We start from the raw sequence: 19,747 nt of genomic DNA, 5'->3' as shown, positions 1-19,747 counted from the left end.
TGCTTTCACATCTCCTTTATCACCGCCAATATTCGTTACTTATTGATCCTCTTTTATTTTTTCTTATGCTATATAACTCGGTTCCAAGAAAGCACAGGTCTGTGGTGGGGATCATAGGACGGCCTGTGTTTATTCAGGCAGGCTGAGGCTCTCCTTTATCAATGGAAGAGGCTTTTTTTTTTTTTTTTTTTCTTAGATGCAAGATCTAGGGAATAATGGAAATGTTGGGATTAAACCTAAAGCATGTTTGAGGTTCTTTTCACCACCTCAGGAATGATAACAGTGTTTTGAAACTGTGATAATCTCCGGTCTTTCAGGCTTTTGGTGGAAGGGGCAAAGATGTTTTCCTTCATTTTGATGTTTAGTCAGGTTGCTTATACCCTACGAGGCCGTCATATTATCATCTTCAGAGCTTTCAGGATTGCCTGCTTATTCTGCAGGGTGGCTGGTTGGGGCAGGCTTGGCCAGAAATGCACTGTGTTCTCTTATCTTCTTGAACTTCACTTTTCCTGAAGGTTTGGATTCCACCAGCTTGTGCTTGGATGTTCTTTGACTGACTATGTGATGGGCTGCCCTGGACGAGGCCTCCTAAGCCAGGCCAGAGGGCAACTCTCCTGTCAGTTTTCGCTCTGCTTCTCTCCTTTCATTGACATTCAAGGCATCATTAGAGTTGGAATGCTACTTCCCCATCTTTTCTCTAACATTTTCTTTCTTTTCTTTTCTTTTCTTTTTTTTTTAATTATTGATTTTTTACAGAGAGGAAGAGAGAGGGATAGAGAGTTAGAAACATAGATGACATAGAAGCATCGATCAGCTGCCTCCTGCACCCCCCCCCCCCCATGGGTATGTGCCTGCAACCAAGGTACATGCCCTTGACCGGAATCGAACCTGGGACCCCTCAGTCTGCAGGCCGGCGCTTTACCCACTGAGCCAAACCTGCTAGGGCATTTCTCTAACATTGTCTTCGTCTTTTTCACTGGATTCTATGCTAACATGTTTTTTTTGTTTTTTTTTTAATATATATATTTTATTGATATTTTACAGAGAAGAGGAAGGGAGAGAGATAGAGAGTTAGAAACGTCAATGAGAGAGAAACATCGACCAGCTGCCTCCTGCACACCCCCTACCGGGAATGTGCCCGCAACCAATGTACATGCCCTTGACTGGAATCGAACCCGGGACCTTTCAGTCCGCAGACCGACGCTCTACCACTGAGCCAAACCGGTTTTGGCCTATGCTAACATGTTTTAACCGAAGGCTCTCTGCAGCTGTTACACCTTAGGATTTCTTTCTGTGCTATCATCTCAGGAGAAGTTTGTATTTCTTGCTTCTGAAAACAGCAGGGATCATGTGAACTAGTACCCCAGTGGGAGGCCTAAATAATACATTTCACTATTTGGGCCTTCCATTTGTATTTTCATTAAAAGCCAACAGTTCCAAAAGGCCTTTTAATGGAAAATTCAGCAATCCTCACCTCCTCTCTACCACCCTCAACTTTTCCAGCTGTTTCTTTTGATACCTACCTCAATGTTTCTAAATAATATTCTCATATTGCTGTTAGAAATTTCCAGACTTTCCCCTGTGTTGGAGGAGTATTTAACATCCTTGGACAGCCCCGGTGCCCACTGCATTCCCCTCCCCCACTTTTATTTTGGAAATGGTTTCTGGTCTTGAGGTGCTTGTCAAGCTCATCCTGAGTAAGAAGTAAGTCAGGCTTCCTGAGTCATTTGAGTCTATTCTCAGTGGTTCACATCAGAACATTTCTTGAATGCTAATTGTGCCAATAAGTGAGCAAACTACATCAAAAGACTCTTTCTGAGTAGATGGGCCTAATGCAGTAAGTAAGAGTGAACTGAGAAAATCACAGTACACTCAAAAGAAGAAACTAGGAGGAGCTTATTGCTGAGGTCTTCCTAGCTGGTTCATGTTGTCTCCAACATGAGTGGAAATCGGGACTGTGGATAAGTTTAGGACTTCTTACAAGTGTGTGGCAGTCTTATCTGCCCTTTTCTAGAAAACACACAAGGGGCCAGGCATTTGCAAACTGGAAGCTCATGCCCTCTGTCACCTCACTTCAGTAATACTTAATCTAGGCATAATTAATCAACCAGAGAGGGCAGGACAGAGATGCCAAGGCCAAGAGCACTTCAGAGCTGAGCACTCCATTCAGCAGGGGGTGTGTGTGTGTGTGTGTGTGTGTGTGTGTGTGTAATCAAGTTTTTTTCTCCACCCCTTCTCCTCTGTGACTTTTAGAGCATACTTGGGACACAGGGTTCGGAAAATTCTTCTGGGGCATTGATAAGATCAGACAAGTTCTTGGAAACTTTTTATCTCAGCAATTCCAGTTGCCAGTGCTTTCTGTAGAGCAGTATGTGGTAGCTAGGGTATGGGGGAGAAAACACCAGGAAGAAAGGTTTTTTTATGAGAGGGAAGCCTGAACAATTTCTTCTTTTTTTTTAAATATATTTTTATTGATTTTTTACAGAGAGGAAGGGAGAGAGATAGAGAGCTAGAAACGTCGATGAGTGAGAAACATCAACCAGCTGCCTCTTGCACACCCCCTACTGGGGATGTGCCCGCAACCAATGCACATGCCCTTGACCGGAATCGAACCTGGGACCTTTCAGTCCGCAGACCGACGCTCTACCACTGAGCCAAACCGGCTTCGGCAAGCCTGAACAATTTCATTAGAACAAGTTAACTCGCCCAACTATAATCTAACAACGTAGAAAAAATGGATGAAACAAAAACCATGAGATTGCAGTGAACAGAACTGAGAAAACAGCAATGATAATGAGAACAGGGTTGTCATAAAAATCATGTGTTTCTGAATTTCTGTGAAGTAATCGTAAAACTACATCTGAAGTGCTTTAGTTTGAGTTTGTTCGTTCATTCACTTCGTGCATACCCTATACCAGTTCCGTATATACCAGGGTCTAGGAACACAATGGTAAGTAAAGCAGCATGCTGCAACTCTCAAGGATTTACAGTGAAGCACACAGAGTGCTCTATAGACCTCAGCTGACGGATGTGTAGTGACAGGGCAGGTATAGAGAGAGGACCCTGACTAGACTGTGGTGTCCAGGAATATCACTGCCTGTAGAAGCTCAACTATATATACACAAAAGGCTAAGCGACTGTCCGACCGTCCGACCGGTAGCTATGATGCACACTGACCACTGGGGGCAGAGGCTCAATGCAGGAGCTGCTGAGCTCCTGTGACTTGGCAGCAGCGGTTCTCGGGTGACGCACCCCTGAACCAGAGAGGAGAGAGACCAATTTCGGGTTGTGTCACCTGAGGATCGCCCTCTCGCAATCCGGGACCCTTTGGGGGATGTCGAGTGCCGGTTTCGGCCCAATTCCCAAAGGCCAGGCTGAGGGAACCCACCTACCTGAGGGACCGCACTCATTCTGCAGACTACTTTTGAGCCACAGTACCACAGGTGTGGCTGGTCGGGGAGGGACCATGGGAGGTTGGTTCCAGGGTGTGTCTGGCCCATCTTGCCCAGTCCTGCTCTGCTGGCCACCTTCTAATTAATTTCCTTTCACTGTGCACTAATTCGTGCATTGGGGCAGTAGTATTGTCTAGCTGAGCTAACATTTCAAGGTTGAGGGTGGTGTGATTTAGGAAAAAAGGGTACAGGAGTGGGAGAAGATGTTCTGGGCATAGGAAATAGGAGGACCTGAAAGAAGGCCATAGTGACCAGAGCTCAGGCTGTGTGTGGAAGGTCACTGGAGGTGAGGCTGGAGGACTAGGCTGGGCTGATACCATGCAGCCAAGGATTTCAAGCAGGAGCAGAACCACATCTACTCTGCCTGCGGTGTACAGGGAGGATGAGGACCACGTGCATATGCGGCAGCCAGTCTGTCAGCTCTGGCTGTAGCTTGGGTGAGGGGCAGTGGTTTGAGTGATGGTCGGAGCTGTGAATGAATGCAGGAAGTCTGGAGGGGGAAATTGAAAGGATTGGACAGCTAGGATATGAGGGATGAGGAAGAGGGAGACCTCCAGGGTGGCACTTAGGTGTCTGACCTAGACAGTGTGCCAGAATGACCTCCTTCTAATGGTTTCCACAAATAAATACTTTAAGTATACATTTCCACAAAGATTGACAGATTTGCTTATGGAACATCTTGAGTGCGCAGTGGGAGACGGAGGTTATTATGGGAGGGAGTGAATACCATATTATGAGGCCCCAGACATCCAGAACTTGGAGTATGAACATTCCCCAGAGCTGACAGGTCTAGTAATGATGGGAGGAAGGTCATAAAGATGGCCCTTATAAATTTTTTTACTAGTGATTTGAATGAAAGATGAGAAGCAGACACGGGAAGGAAACATACTGTAAAGGCCTGTATAAAGTAGGGATGGATTTGAATAAGAGAATTGGAAGGTATATCAGACTTTCCTGTTTAGGGAAGATCCTTACCCAATGATCATGACTCTAGAAGTGAAACTTGAAATTTGGAAATGACATTTGTATGAGATGCCAAAACCAGACTTGTTTTGTTTTCTAAGGTGATTGACATGCCGGAACACAACCCTGGCAACTTGGGAGGAACGATGAGGCTGGGAATAAGAAGAACTGTTTTCAAAACGGAAAATTCAATATTAAGTAAGTTTCTCAGATGGTTTGCTTTAAGACATGGGGTGTCATTCGCCTTGCCCCTTCCATCTCCCCCCCGCTTTCCTTCCAGACTTCCTCTCACCTGTCTCCCCCTAAACTCCTGCTCCCTAGTTCCTTTCCCTGGAGGGGCTGGTGGGACACACGTGGATGCCCCTTCCCATTGATCTCCATGACACCCTGTCCAGCGGGCTGTTTGTGATTTCCCCATGTTCCTGGACACGATCTTTTGCTGGGAGAGCCCTGATTCCAACTCGGTTCTTTTGAATCTCTCCATTATGTTGGATCCCACCCCCTGTTTACTTGTTTCATGTCCAACTGGCTTGAGCCACTAATTTAGGAACTTCTTGAGAATGATAGCAGCTATGCCTCAGCAGTCACTTTCTCCTTTCCCAAAGTGGCTCCAGCATGGGGAGAGGAAAATATGATGCCACGTTTGCTGATCTACTGATATTTGCTAATCTCCCACTCCTGATAAGATTACTCTAATGTCTGTGCAAGTATGCCTGTAGATGAACATATTTCTATGAGAATAACTTAAGGTCAAAAACCCCCCGAAAGCACTTAATTCAATTTAATATATTTTGAATAACTTGCATACCATGCTAGATTCCCCAGATAATGGTAGGACCAGGACAGATAGCAGTCCTGGCCTCCTGGGCCTCAGAACAAGGGGAGAAAGTGTGATGAAAGGCATAGTATGCAAGGTCCTAACAGGGCTATCTACAGAGGAGGGAGGCCAGTATCTGGGGTATCCAGCATCATTCCTGTGAAGTTTGAAGAATGTCTGAGGAAAATGCCTTCTTAACTCAAAGAAGAATCAGATCAGAAACATGTTTCTTCTTTAAGGATAATAACTAGCTTCTAAGGCATAGAAAGCTTCTTAGCAAAGATAAAATTGAAAAAGGAAAAGTTTTAAAGGGTACACATTCTCCCTGCTTTCTCTGGATAAGAAACCATTGTTCCCTAAGTGACTTTTTCTTTAAGAATATAAGAATTTTTCCTCTTTGTGGCTATTAGTAACAACTTTGACTTTCAGATGTTTTTAAACGTTTGACACTGCTTTGTTCAAGTGTTTGCCTAAGTGACCAAAAATCGTTAGACATTTAATGGTTTTAAATTGCCTCTGTAAAAGATTCAGTGATAATTGTATTGAGCTTTTAAAAGGAGCATTTGTTCAGTATATTTAAATATTTTATCTGTCCTGATAGAAATAAGACTGATTTAGGATTTGTTATTCTTTACATAATGTTGATGATTTTATTAATTTTAAACACAACACCAAAACCGGTTGCTTAATGTCTTTTGCCTGCCTGGAAAAATATTTTAAATAGCTTCATTGATACTTAATTTACACACTATGCAATGCATCTGTGAAAAATGTACAATTTACTGTTTTTTATTGATTTCACAGAGTTGTACAGCTCTCAACACAGTCAATTTTTGAACATTTTTATCACCTCAAAAAGAAAACCTTGTTCTTTTTAGCTATCACCACCATCCCTCCAGTCCTAAGCAGCCATCAGTCTACTAACTGTCTCTATAGTTGCCTATTCTGGGCATTTCATATAAATGGAACCATAGGACATGTGGTATTTTGCTGAGCTTCTTTTATTTAGCATAATATATATATATATATTTTATTGATTTTTTTACAAAGAGGAAAGGAGAGAAATAGAAAGCTAGAAACGTCGATGAGAGAGAAACATCGACCAGCTGCCTGCCGCACCCCCCCTACCAGGGATGTGCCCGCAACCAAGATACATGCCCTTGACGAATCGAACCTGGGACCTTTCAGTCCGCAGACTGACACTCTAGCCCCTGAGCCAAACCGGTTTCGGCAATATTTTCTTTTTAAAAAATATTTTAATTGATTTCAGAGAGGAAGAGAGAGGGAGAGAGAGACAGAAACCTCAGTGATGAGAGAGAACCATTGATTGGCTGCCTCCTGCATGCCCCACACTAGATATGGAGCCAGCAATCCGGGCATGTGCCCTGTCCAGGAATCGAATTGTGACTTCCTGGTTCATAGGTTGACACTCAACCATTAAGGCACGCCGGCTGGACTAGTGTAATATTTTCAAAGTACATCCACATTGTAGCATGTACTTCATTCCCTTTTAGGTCTAAATAATAGTCCATTGTATGGACATACAGCATTCTGTTTATTCATTCATCAGTTGTTTGATATTTTGGTCCTTCCCAGGCCTGCCTTAACATTGAGATTATGCTTCATAAGCATATGAACCTGGAGTCCCCAGCAGGCATAAAGCTTTGCCCTCCCACCTGTGTGGGGTCTTCCACAGGTCTCCCCAAAAGGTTGTGTCTACTGAGTGTCATAAACCTATAAAAGCATATATAGCAACCTTAGTGTTTTGTGGGTTTTTTCCCCCCTGCTAGTCATCATATTTCTTTTGTAGGAGTTTATATTTTTCACAAGCTGGCACATTTCTTTTGTAGGATTTGTTTTTCTCTAGTCAGCTCATTTATTTTGTAGACTTTTTTTTTTTTCCTACTCAGCACATTTCTGCAAGGATGGTAGGAACAAAATACATTTGGCCACATTGCCTGTGACGATGACTTATTGTTTTGATGAAAAGCATTTTGATGCTCTTCATTCTTTATTTTTATTTGATTATAGGCCAGGCTTGCAATGCTCTGGATTAAAGGGGAAAACAGGAAAGTAAAGAGGTCCTTTTGTTTTGTTTTATTTTGTTGTTTTAGTAAAAGAGAATATTTTAAAATAGGATCAAAGCGTATAAATATTTATAGACACAATGGCTGGATTACTAGAGTGATTCCACTTTTATATTCAAGAAGAACAATTCCTCTTTTCTTCTTGCTCACCTGTTAGTTCCTTAAGGGTTATGAAAACTCTAGATTTGATTTTTCTTCTTTTTGAAAAAAATGTTTTTATTGATTTCAGAGAGGAAGGGAGAGGAAGAGAGAGACAGAAACATCAGTGATGAGAGAGAATAATGGATCGGCTGCCTCCTGCACGCCCACACTGGGGATCAAGCCCACAACCTGGGCACGTGTCCTGACCGGGAATCGAACTATGTCTTCCAGGTTCATAGGTTGACGCTCAACCACTGAACCATGCCGGCTAGCCTGGGCATATAAATTTTAATTGAGTTAAGGAACTGCAACCTACTGATTGATTTCCTATTGTTAAAAATTTCAGGTTGTTTTCTGCATTTTGTTAGAAAAACACTGATGGGAAGGAATATCTTGACACAGAGTTTATGTAATTTTTTTATTTCCTTGGGATAGATTTCTTGGAGTCAGACTGTTAGGTCAAAGGGTATGAACACTTTTATGACTAATACTTCTGCCGGATGGTTTGAAAGAAGAGGTGAACCAGTTCATAATGAACTGTACCCTAATGTTCTTGCTTTCTCTAGTCTTATTCTTTTTGCTAGTATATTTATGGTTTTTCTTCTTGCTGTATTAGCAAGAACAAAACAGCCTCCCCTCTTTTTTAGGTGCTAAAGTGAATATTTACTTAGGATCATAAGTAAATCACAACACAGCTCAGAAGCTGACAAACAGCATAAGTATCCCTTATAGATGAGGGATTGTACGAGGGAGGGCTTTTGAAGGATATTACATGTTAGCTTTTAAATAATAATAAAACATTAAGTAAAATAATAGACCTACTTATGCTGTTATGATTGTTAAGTATTAATTGCCTAGTCACGGTCTTTTCCAAACTTCATCTATCATGCTTTATCTATCATGAGGATTAAATAAGTTAATTCAGGCAAAGCACTTGCCTGTAGTAATATTCACTATTTTTAGTATTTATGTACATACAACCTGGTTAAGTCTCCAATTACCTCGGAGAGCATGGGAATCCATCAGAAGAGTGACCCCCCCAGGCTCCTGTGTGCACAGCTTGGGACACAGGGGTGCTGATGCCAAAGACAGTTCCCAGTGGCTCCTCCAAAGACAGAGCCACTTTCATATTTATAATCCAATGTAATTTGTTTCCATGCGATTTTTATTTGTAGCCCTTGGCACACAGATAGTGTTCAATATAAGCTTGCGGCACATTTCTAATCCCCTGAATTGAGAATTTCTGGAGTTTTAATTTTTCATGATCTCTCACTCAGAATCAAACTGGTGCAGTTGGGAAAACACAGGAAACCAAGACAACTGTGTTTTGTTTTGTTTTGTTTTCTGTGAAATCTTTTAATTTAATTAATTAATTTATTTTTTAATATATTTTATTGATTTTTTTTTGCCCCCCTCCCTCCCTCACATATATACCCTCCCTCCCCAGAGTTTTATGTCCATTGGTTGTACTTATATGCATGTATACAAGTCCTTTGGTTGATTCTTTTTTAAAACTCTTTGGAAATATAAGATGCTCTTCTCTTCCATTCATGATCCAACACCGTGATGGATCTAGTTTCCATGTGGCTACTTCTGTAAGTCCTTGGTTATAAGGCTCCTCTCTAGCTAGTCTTCGGCAAAAGATTTGGTGAGCTCCCGGCCACACAATAATGTCCCCATTATGTGCATGGGTGGAATTGTTGAAACGGAGGTGTAGAGCTGAATGGGGAAGGAGGATATTGTGGGAGAGACTCCAGAGATCAGCTCACTCCCAAACTAGCCTGTCTTGTCTTTCTGAGGGGATGGCATTGTGTGTGTGTGGGGGGAGTCCTGAGAATCAGATGATGAGTTGTATGTGACTTCTTGTTCCTCACCGGTATCTTCAGAAAGCCTAGATGCTCAAACTTGAAGAGTCTTGCCTACAGTGTTGTTAGAGTTCCAGTGGGAGGACCCAGACCTTACATAGATGGGGCCGCCAAAACCGGTTTGGCTCAGTGGATAGAGCCGTCAGCCTGCGGACTGAAAGGTCCCAGGTTCGATTCCAGTCAAGGGCATGTACCTTGGTTGCGGGCACATCCCCAGTGAGAGGTGTGTAGGAGGCAGCTGATCCGTGTTTTTCTCTCATCGATGTTTCTAGCTCTCTATCCCTCTCCCTTCCTTTCTGTGAAAAATCAATAAAATATATTAAAAAAAGAAGATGGGGCCATGGGCTGTAGACCTAAGCTTTCTGAGGAAGGACAAGGGGGCCTGAACCTCCTCATTATTTTCCTAAAAGGAATGTCCATTTCCCTTGTTTTTCACAGGGTTCAAGGACACCTCCCACTTGTCCACTGGCTGCCTAAATATCCTATTTAGTGACAGAATAAGGCCAAGAGGGCTTTCAGAAGTCATTTGAGCCAACCTTTATTTTTCAGCTGAGGAGTGGAGGGCCATGAAGGGCTCACAGTTAGTTGATGGGTGCTCAGAGCAGGCCTGCTCACTACCTTCTCACATAGTTTCTAGTCTCTACTGGAACACACGGCCCTGGCTCCACAGCCCACCATTACGTTCACTCTCTAAAATGGAACTCTCAAAACACACATTTTACAATTGTTAAATGCTTTACCTTTCAGATATGTATATTGCATGTAAATTACACCTCAATTTGTCCAATGCTTTAACTTTCAGATATGTATATTTTATTGCACATAAATTACATTTCAATTTGAAAAATAAAAACAACCCATATTTTAAATGCGAACGTAGATGGTAGGACTTATCCCCTTATTGTGACACCTTTATTTGGTTGATTAACTCACTAGATGACTTTTGAAAAGTAGGGGTAGCCGAAACCGGTTTGGCTCAGTGGATAGACTCGCACATGTGTCAAACTCAAGGCCCGCGGGCCAAATCCGTCCCGCCAGGCCTTGCAATGTGGCCCGCACCGCGCTGTCATCACTGCACTCCGCTGCGTTTCCATCACAATGACAGTTTATGACTGTTCAGTAAACCATTCGGCCCGCGATTTAGGCTGGATTTTAGATTTTGGCTCCTTCTCTGATTGAGTTCGACACCCCTAGGATAGAGCATCGGCTTGCGGACAGAAATGTCCCAGGTTCGATTCCGGTCAAGGGCATGTGCCTTGGTTGCGGGCACATCCCCAGTAGGGGGTGTGCAGGAGGCAGCTGATTGATGATTCTCTCTCATTGATGTTTTTGGCTCTCTGTCCCTCTCTCTTCCTCTCTGTAAAAAATTAATAAAATATATTAAAAAAAAAAGTAGGGGTAATTTGAGCCCTAACCAGTTTGGCTCAGTGGATAGCGCATCCACCCTCAGACTGAAGGGTCCTTGGTTCATATGGCTGTGAGGCCTATGATCTCCGGTCAAGGACATGTGAACACAATCCCCAGTAGGGTGTGTGTAGGAGGCGGGTGATTGATGTTTCTCTCTCATCAATGTTTCTACTCTATCGCTCTCCCTTCCTCTCTGTAAAATCAATGAGAACACATTTTAAAAAAGTAAGGGTACCTTGAAGAGTGAGAAATCTAGAATGAGGTGTGGCTAGAGCTGGAGGGGGTCAGGCTCAGGTGAGAGGGGAGAGAGGGCACTGGGGAACATTTTTATGGGAGGGTTTCAGATTCCAAAAGTAAACTTGATCGTTTTGCCTGTGGCTCAGCTGAGCATGAGATGGGAAGATAAGAGAGTACAAAGCAATTCAGACAAGGTTCAGAGCTCATTCCGGGGACAGCTGACAACTTGTTTGATGTGTATCCTAAGTGTTACAGGCACCAGGCTTACGTTTTTTCGGTCAGTTCAGACATGTTATCACAACTTGCCCTGGAATGGAAGCCAGTCTTTATCTGTGCCGAGTGTGGTTTTCAAACCAAAGCGCCATCTACCAGAAAGAACATGTTTTTTTTGGATCAGCCTGATAATTTGAGTCAGGTAACGTGTTTGAATACAGCACACTCTGATGTATGTACGCTGGTAGAAATGCTAGAGTAAACTTAGTTTTATTTTGTTTTTAAAAAATATATATTTTATTGATTTTTTACAGAGAAGAAGAGAGAGGGACAGAGAGTTAGAAACATCGATGAGAGAGACTCATCGACCAGCCGCCTCCTGCACAATCCCCACTGGGGATGTGCCCGCAACCAATGTACATGCCCTTGACCAGAATCGAACCCGGGACCTTTCAGTCCGCAGACAGACGCTCTACCACTGAGCCAAACCAGTCTTGGCTAGAGTAAACTCAGTTTAAAGCCGTCTGAATTCCACATGCAATTTGTATAACTCTGCCCTCCAAATGGTTAGGGAGCCCTTGCCTTCAGAAACAGAGGAATGCCAGGGGTGGAAGGGTGCAGAGGAGGCATAGAAGGGAATGGGCCAGCCCCTGAGCCCTCTGCTGAGCTGGGTGGGAGGGGCATCATTAAAAGCGATGCCATTTGCCCTTTAGGGTTACTCAGACGTGTGGAGGATATAACACCAGGACATACTGGAAGGAGCCGGGAGCCCCCTGCAGGCACCGGACACAACACGAATTTCGTGCACCAGGCCTCTACTTCTGAGATAATAACCCTCATCCTCAGGACAGGTGACAACGAGAACAGTGAGAATTGACTTGGCACTGGCAGATGCCACCTGTCAGAGGATGCTGGGAGCGTTCCTCTGGGTGATGCCGAAGTCTAGGGTGCAGAAGGCCAGCACAGCCAGCTGGACTCAGAAGGTAGAAATGGAATGTTTTAGAACAAGACTTCATTCCTTTTGGGGATCTTCCTTGCATCTATAATAATAAAAGCGTAATATGTTAATTAGCCTGAACATCCTTCCAGATGACCTTCCAGACGAAGCCAGGGCTGAGAGGGAAGCCCAGGTCCCAGGTGCCAGAGGGAAGCCGGGGGAAGGAAGGCCTACTCTTGCACGAATTTCGTGCACCGGGCCTCTAGTTTCCTTACAAGAAAGAGAAGGACTTGCCCGGCCAGTGTGATTCAGTGATTGAATGTCAACCTATGAACCAGGAGGTCATGGTTCGATGCCAGGATTGCAGGCTCGATCTCCAGTATGGGGCGTGAAGGAGGCATTTGATCGATGATTCTCTCTCATCATTGATGTTTCTATCTCTCTCTCCCTCTCCCTTCCTCTCTGAAATTAGTCAAAATATATTTTAGAAAAAGAAGGAAGAGGACTAAACTCTAGGTTCTACTTTACTGTAAAAGAACAAGGTTTTTGTTCTGAGAACACAGAGGCAAAGAGGCCAACTAGGAGGGTACTGAGTGCATCCCAGTGTTAAGGAGCTGGGTAAAATTCATGCTATTGGAAATTCCGAGTGGTTCAATCTCACATTTGAAAGAACCGAAAGAAGTAGGGATATGGGGAGACAAATTTTCATGGGCTGGAAAAATCGTTTTTGCTTTCTTATCTCTTATCAAAGCATTGATAGAGAAAACCAGTTGCTAGTTCCTGGTGTAATTAGAATCTTGGGAAGCTTAAGGGGGAAAAAACTACATACCTTGCAAAATGTCTTGGCTGGGTTAATGAGGTGATTTACAAAACAGTTTAAAAGAGGTCACCAGGGACTCAGGGGTGCCGAAGGTCTGTGCCATGGCAGTTTGTCTCGCTGAGACACAAATTCGAAAGGATCGAGCCTGCTGCTTCCCTGTGGACGGGCCGCACTGCAGAGTGGCTCTTTCCCTGGCCTCGTCCTACCTTTTGCTGGGAAAACCATTTGCTAGTGTGTATTTGGTGTTTTTATTTTCATTTATTTAGTTATTTATTTAAAAAACCCATATTTTATTGATTTTTTTACAGAGAGGAAGAGAGAGGGATAGAGAGTTAGAAATATCGATGAGAGAGAAACATTGATCAGCTGCCTCTTGCACACCCCCTACTGGGGATGTGCCTGCAACCAAGGTACATGCCCTTGACCGGAATCAAACCTGGGACCCTTCAGTCCCCAAGCCGACGCTCTATCCACTGAGCCAAACCGGTTTCGGCTGTATTTGGTGTTTTTTAAAATATATATTTTTATTGGTTTCAGAGAAGAAGGGAGAGGGAGAGAGAGATAGAAACATCAATGATGAGAGAAACATGGATTGGCTGTCTCCTGCATGCCCCCCACTGGGGATTGAACTCACAACTCGGGCCTGTGCCCTGACTGGGAATTGAACTGTAACCGCTGAGCCACACCCGGCTGGGCAAATGTGTGGTTGTTAATATGGGAGAGCATAGGTCTGAGACATAGCTCCTTTAGTCATAACAAGATAGCATTTATGTTCCCCTCACTGGACTAACGCTGTCCTGCGTACTTCACTCAGGGGAGTTAGTGGAGTGGTTAGCAGCCTAGCCCTGGGACCACACTGCCCCATCAGAGGCCTTAGCTGCTACGCCTCAGTTTCCATATCTGTAAAACAGACATACGAATAACACCTGCCTTGCCCTGACCGGTGTGGCTCAGTGGATAGAGCGTCGGCCTGCGGATTGAAGGGTCCCAGGTTTGATTCCGGTCAAGGGCATGTACCTTGGTTGTGGGCACATCCCCAGTGGGGAGTGTGCAGGAGGCAGCTGATGGATATTTCTAACTCTATCCCTCTTCCTTCCTCTCTGTAAAAAAAAAAAAAAAAATCAATAAAATATATTTTAAAAAAAGGATAACACCTGCCTCGTAGGTTTCACATGAGAATTAAATCGGTCATATATGTGGGTCTTTAGAACAGCGCTTGGCACAGAAAAAGCACTATTCAAGTGTGGCTGTTAGGATCATAAATGTGAGGGGTTTATTGTATTGACCTGTGATTGTCCCAAAGCTCAGGGTAAACTTCAGTTAGTGACCTAGCATTGAAAGTGGGGTCCCGCTAGGGCCGTAGGAAGGGAGAAGTGATGAGCCTGAGGAGAGGGGGAGCAGACAGCCCTTTTCCCTGCTCCCCACCTGCTCATATGGAGTAACAGAAGAATTGAGAAAATGTAAGAAAAGAGATGTTAAAACTGGGATAACCATACTAAATAGGGGGAAAAAGAGATGCAAACAATGAAAAAGAGGCTAACTTTTCGATGTAGAGCTAAAGGCAAGGACTAGCATTTTTAAAGTTGAAAATGAGCATTTTGATACTAGAAAACTGACAGAAGAGCAGGTTATGAAAAATAAAATTAGGGAAAGGGGAGGAGTTTGGGTATTTGAAATGAGATGTTTTATACAATTTAAAGGAATGATAAACTAAAATCCAAAAGTAATAAGTGAAGAAGAAACATTGTGGCTGGCCTTACTCACTTTCTAAGCACCAGTAATTAAGGTATTAGGTAGCCTGGCTGGCATGGCTCAGTGGTTGAGCGTCAACCTATGAATCAGCCGGTCACAGTTCCATTCCCGGTCAGGGCACATGCCTGGGCTCGATCCTGTGTGGGGTGTGCAGGAGGCAGCTGATCAATGAGTCTCTCTCATCATTGATGTTCCTATCTCTCTTTCTCTCTCCCTTCCTCTCTGAAATCAATAAGAAATATATATATATTTTGAATTAAGGTATTATTTACATCATTTCAGTTGTTCCTGTCAATGCCCCTAGGACCTAGCTTCATTTCGCACGAGAGAAGGGGATCTTAGGAAGGTTAAGTTCACTTGCTAGAATGCTAGCCCTGAGCTTATTTCAGAGCCTGCATTATATATATATATATATATATATATATATATATATATATATATATATATATATATATTTGATTTTTTACAGAGAGGAAGAGAGAGGGACAAAGAGCTAGAAACATCAATGAGAGAGAATCACCGATCAGCTGCCTCTTGCACACCCCCTACAGGGGATGTGCCTGCAACCAATGTACATGCCCTTGACCGGAATCGAACCTGGGACACTTCAGTCCGCAGGCTGACGCTCTATCCACTGAGCCAAACCGGTTTCGGCAGAGCCTGCATTCTTGACCGCTTCTCTATACCAAGCGGCTGGACCTTAGTCCAAGAGGGAAATGGCAAAGACCAAACAGCTTCCAGTGCTCAAAGCTTCCTTGTGAGAGCCCTGAGACAGTTTCTCAGGTTTCAAGAGAAGTGTCTTGTGGGAGGAGAGCCGGGGTGCAGAAAGCGAAGACCCCATCCCTGGCTTCTGAAAGGCATTCTGAAACCATGTTTTTGGCTTGAGGCAAGATACAAGCACTGAATCAACATTGTACTGGGCAGCTGGACCAGTAGGACCAGGTAGGGAATGTAAACGTGTCCAACATCCAGGTATGAGAAATGCCACAGCCTAAGCTCAACAATCAGTGGCAGCTGCAGTGGGCCTCAGGGTTAGAAAGGAAACAGGGCCCTAACTGGTACGGCTCAGTGGATAGAGCGTTGGCCTGCAGACTGAAGGGTCCTGGGTTTGATTCCAAACAAGGGCATGTACCTTGGTTGCAGGCTCGATCCCCAGTAGGGGGCGTGCAGGAGGCAGCTGATGGATGATTCTCATCCATGTTTCTATCTCCCTCTCTAAAAAATAATCAATAAAAGTATTTTTTTAAAAAAGAGAAAGAGGCAACAGAGAATGGTAGGGACTGAGGCAAAATGACATGCACTTGACACATCAAAGGAGTAACTTTTTCGTGGATATGGCAATGGATTAATTTTATAAATTCATTCTTCACAGATTTGTAAGTGATCAAGATAGATTTTGAGCCAAAACCGGTTTGGCTGAGTGGTAGAGCGTTGGTCCCGGGTTTGATTCCGGTCAGGGGCATGTACGTTGGTTGGAGGCAGCTGGTCGATGTTTCTCTCATCGATGTTTCTAGCTCTCTATCTCTCTCCCTTCCTCTCTGTAAAAAAAAATCAATAAAATATATTAAAAAAAAAAAAGATTTTGAATGCAGAAAGTAACATTTCCAAAGTTTTGAAAATATGTTTCATATCTCATCTGTTATCTTGTAAAGCTTCTGGTCTAGCTTCTGTTTGATTCCATAGTCTAGAGATAACAATAGCAATCTCATGGTTCACTTACTGTCCTAGCAATTCACATACTTTGATTTATTTAATCCTTCCTACGGCCTTGTAAATCAGAGACTATTATAGTCCCCATTTTACAGCTGAGGAAGCTGAGGCAGAGAGGCGAAGTCAATTTGGCCAAGTCACACAGCCACTAAACGGTGTAGTGGAATGTAAAGCCCGGCAGTCTGGCTCCAGAGCCACCCTCCCACCTCCCTCTTCCTGTTACCTGAGATAGATTAGCAAACACAAAGTGTCCCTTACGCCCGGGAGCAGGCGTAGGCCAGTTTCAAAGTCCACGTGATAGCCTCCTGGTCCCAATGACTTGACGTGTAATTCCTTGTATCTTAATTTGTAGATTTTTGCCATATTCTTCCCCGTCTCTGTTGAGATTGGTAGGCTCTGCCATTGAATTTGCTAAGTCATAAGTTGTAATGAAGGAGACCGGGAAGAGATTTTGAGCGATAGGAGGAAAAGGTCAATCACAAAGTCAGAGGTCATAAGGAATTCTCTCAAAATTAGGTCCAAGCCGAAACCGGTTTGGCTCAGTGGACAGAGTGTCGGCCTGTGGACTAAAAGGTCCCAGGTTTGATTCCGGTCAAGGGCATGTACCTTGGTTGCAGGCACATCTCCAGTAGGGGGTGTGCAAGAGGCAGCTGATCGATGTTTCTCTCTCATCGATGTTTCTAACTCTCTATCCCTCTCTCTTCCTCTCTGTAAAGAATCAATAAAATATTTAAAAAATTAAAAAGAAGTTAGGTTCAAATCTTTCAGCTGCTTTTTCCTGTAACTTCACAATGGCAGATATGCTTTCATTTTTCCAGCTGGGCATTGCTGTGCTATTATTTTCCAGTTTTCCTTTAATTTTTATGAACTGATAGTTCAAGGACCAAGGCTCTATCTTGAACGACCCTTTCCCCCTTTCCATGGCACGTTGTAGTTCTTTCAAAGGAGCTCCCTGCCTCTCTATTCCTGTTTTTTTTTTTTCTTTCTAAAATCTATACCTAAATACTCACTGCCATTAACATCATCACCAGAGAGTTCAGTGTATATGGATAGAATTGCAAATAGAAGTTCAGTCACAGTGACTGATCAGACGGAGTGGGATGAGAAGGCAACCAATTTGCATTTTCTTCAGCCGAGTGGAAATGGCACACTTCCTGGGCCACACTTCGTGACATCGGGGAGAGTGTGATGATCCCCTGCCTGTTTAACTGAGCGCTGCTCCCAGGTCTGCTGGGCTTTGGTGATGCGTTCCAGCACCGTTGGCAGGCCCTCGCATCTCTTGGCTGTGTGCCTGGGGCCTGCATCATGAGGGTTGGCACATAGGGAATCGTCGTTAGCACCTCCGACTATAACCCACTTGGTGCTTGGGCCATCCTGCTTCTCCGCCTGCCCAGTGGGGTCTGTTACTGAGAGGTGTCTGGTGATGGACCCCCCTCCTATCCACCTGACACTGGCCATCCCACTGATCATCATGCCCATTGCCAAATAGGTCGTGCCCAAGATGCTGCCCTGGGCTGCAGCACTTGCAGTGACAGTGGCATCCTATCTAAGCGTAATATGCAAATTGACCATCACTCCAGCACACAAGATGGTCACCTCCATGTGCTCAAAGTTGACTACTCCCATGTGGACACAAGATGGCCACCACAAGATGGCCGGAAGGGGATGGCAGTTGTGGGCGATCAGGTCAGCAGGGGAGGGCAGTTAGGAGCGACCAGGCTGGCATGGGAGGGCAGTTAGGGGCAATCAGGAAGGCAGGCAGGCTAGCAGTTGGGAGTCAGCAGTCCTGGATTGTGAGAAAGATGTCCGACTGCCCATTTAGGCCCGATGCCGGTGCGAATCAGATTTAGCATATACTGAAATGGGCAGTCGGACATAACCTCGAGGGGTCCAAGATTGTAGAGGGTGTAGGCTGGGCTGAGGCACACCCCTCCCCCATGCATGAATTTTGTGCACTGGGCCTCTAGTGTTTAATAAGAAGCTCCACATGTGATTGTCAGCCACACACTCCTGATTAAGAACCTTGATATAGCCTGGCCAGATCACAGTGATTGAGCATTGACCTATGAACCAAGAGGTCACAGTTCGATTCCTGTTCAGGGTGTATGTCCCAGTTGCAGTCTCCATCCCCAATGGGGAGCTTGTAGGAGGCAGCCCATCGATGATTCTCTCTCATCATTGGTGTTTCTATCTCCCTGTCGTTTCCTCTCTCAAGTCAATAAACATATTTAAAAAAACAACACTTTGGTATAGACATGCTCGTTTAATCCAGCAGTCCTCTCTATTCCTGATGCTCAGCTTGTTTCCAGTTGTTCTTTGTTAAATAACAGGAGTGAGCATATTCATGGATAAGTCTCTGTTCTCATTTCTATTTTCTGGGATAAATCCTTAGAGGTCAAATTTTAGACTCAAAGGACAAGCATATTTTTTTTTCAATTTTTTAAAATATATTTTATTGATTTTTTACAGAGAGGGAGGGAGAGGGATAGAGAGTCAGAAACATCGATGAGAGAAAATCATCGATCAGCTGCCTCCTGCAACACCTCCCCCCGCCCCCACCGGTGATGTGCCCGCAACCAAGGTACATGCCCTTGACCGGAATCGAACCTGGGACCCTTCAGTCTGCAGGCTGACGCTCTATCCACTGAGCCAAAAACGGTTTCGGCAGGACAGGCATATTTTTAAGGAGGGATGGAAAGCATTGTCGTCGCTAGTACTGTGTGAAAAAGTGTAGTGAGAAAGTATTGGGCCAGGGGGAGGAGGCCTGGGGTTGAGGCCGCACTGTGCTGCCAGCAAAGGAGAGCTTTGGGCAAGTTTTTTGGTTTGGTTTCTCTTCCTTTGGTTTCATTTTCTTCTTTTGTGAAATGATCCCCGTTATGAATCTGCACAGAAGCGATCGTGTGGATGTTACTTGGTCTTGCAATCTTGCAGGTAAGTGCATGAAAGGAGGAGCATCTGCTGGAGTCCGCAGGGGACTGGCGGAGCAGCAGGCTTCCCCTTATGCAGTTTGATGGCTTACTTGAGAATTGCTTCCGGGTTTCAAAGAAGTGATTGCTGTCCTGTATTATAAGGGAAGAACATCTAGATTGCTATCTGAAATCTAGTTCTTTTTTAGGCCTCTGATAGAGATTAAAGAGACTTCCCCCACACCTATGCCATGGGTGTGGCTCCCAAGCTGATGACTCCAATATTAATTTCACTTTCGTATTGTTCCAGGGAAGCTTTATGGTGATGTTCCTTTTATAGAAGAAAGACACAGACATCGGTATGAGGTACGCTTTCACACTGAATTACTGTGGAATATAGATGCTTAGTGCGGGGAACCCCAGAGATTACAAGTGGGCCT

At 44.2% G+C, this 19,747-nt stretch overlaps 1 protein-coding gene across 4 annotated transcripts in view; it reads left to right on the top strand.

The window, feature by feature from the left end:
* Positions 1–19,747, top strand: part of CTPS2 (CTP synthase 2) — a 112,115-nt gene that overhangs the window by 67,800 nt on the left and 24,568 nt on the right. For all 4 annotated transcript variants that reach the window (XM_036439702.2, XM_036439703.2, XM_045582292.1 and 1 more), the window contains exons 14-15: positions 4,517–4,613; positions 19,618–19,673. In XM_036439702.2, coding sequence (XP_036295595.1) covers positions 4,517–4,613; positions 19,618–19,673 — 153 coding nt within the window. The remainder of the gene's footprint in view (positions 1–4,516; positions 4,614–19,617; positions 19,674–19,747) is intronic.

Source organism: Pipistrellus kuhlii, unplaced genomic scaffold (assembly GCF_014108245.1).
Source record: "Pipistrellus kuhlii isolate mPipKuh1 unplaced genomic scaffold, mPipKuh1.p scaffold_m20_p_16, whole genome shotgun sequence".
In the NCBI taxonomy this organism is placed as follows: Eukaryota; Metazoa; Chordata; class Mammalia; order Chiroptera; family Vespertilionidae; genus Pipistrellus; species Pipistrellus kuhlii.
Note: the sequence above shows the minus strand (reverse complement) of the source record. Positions and strands in the feature narration are given on the sequence as shown.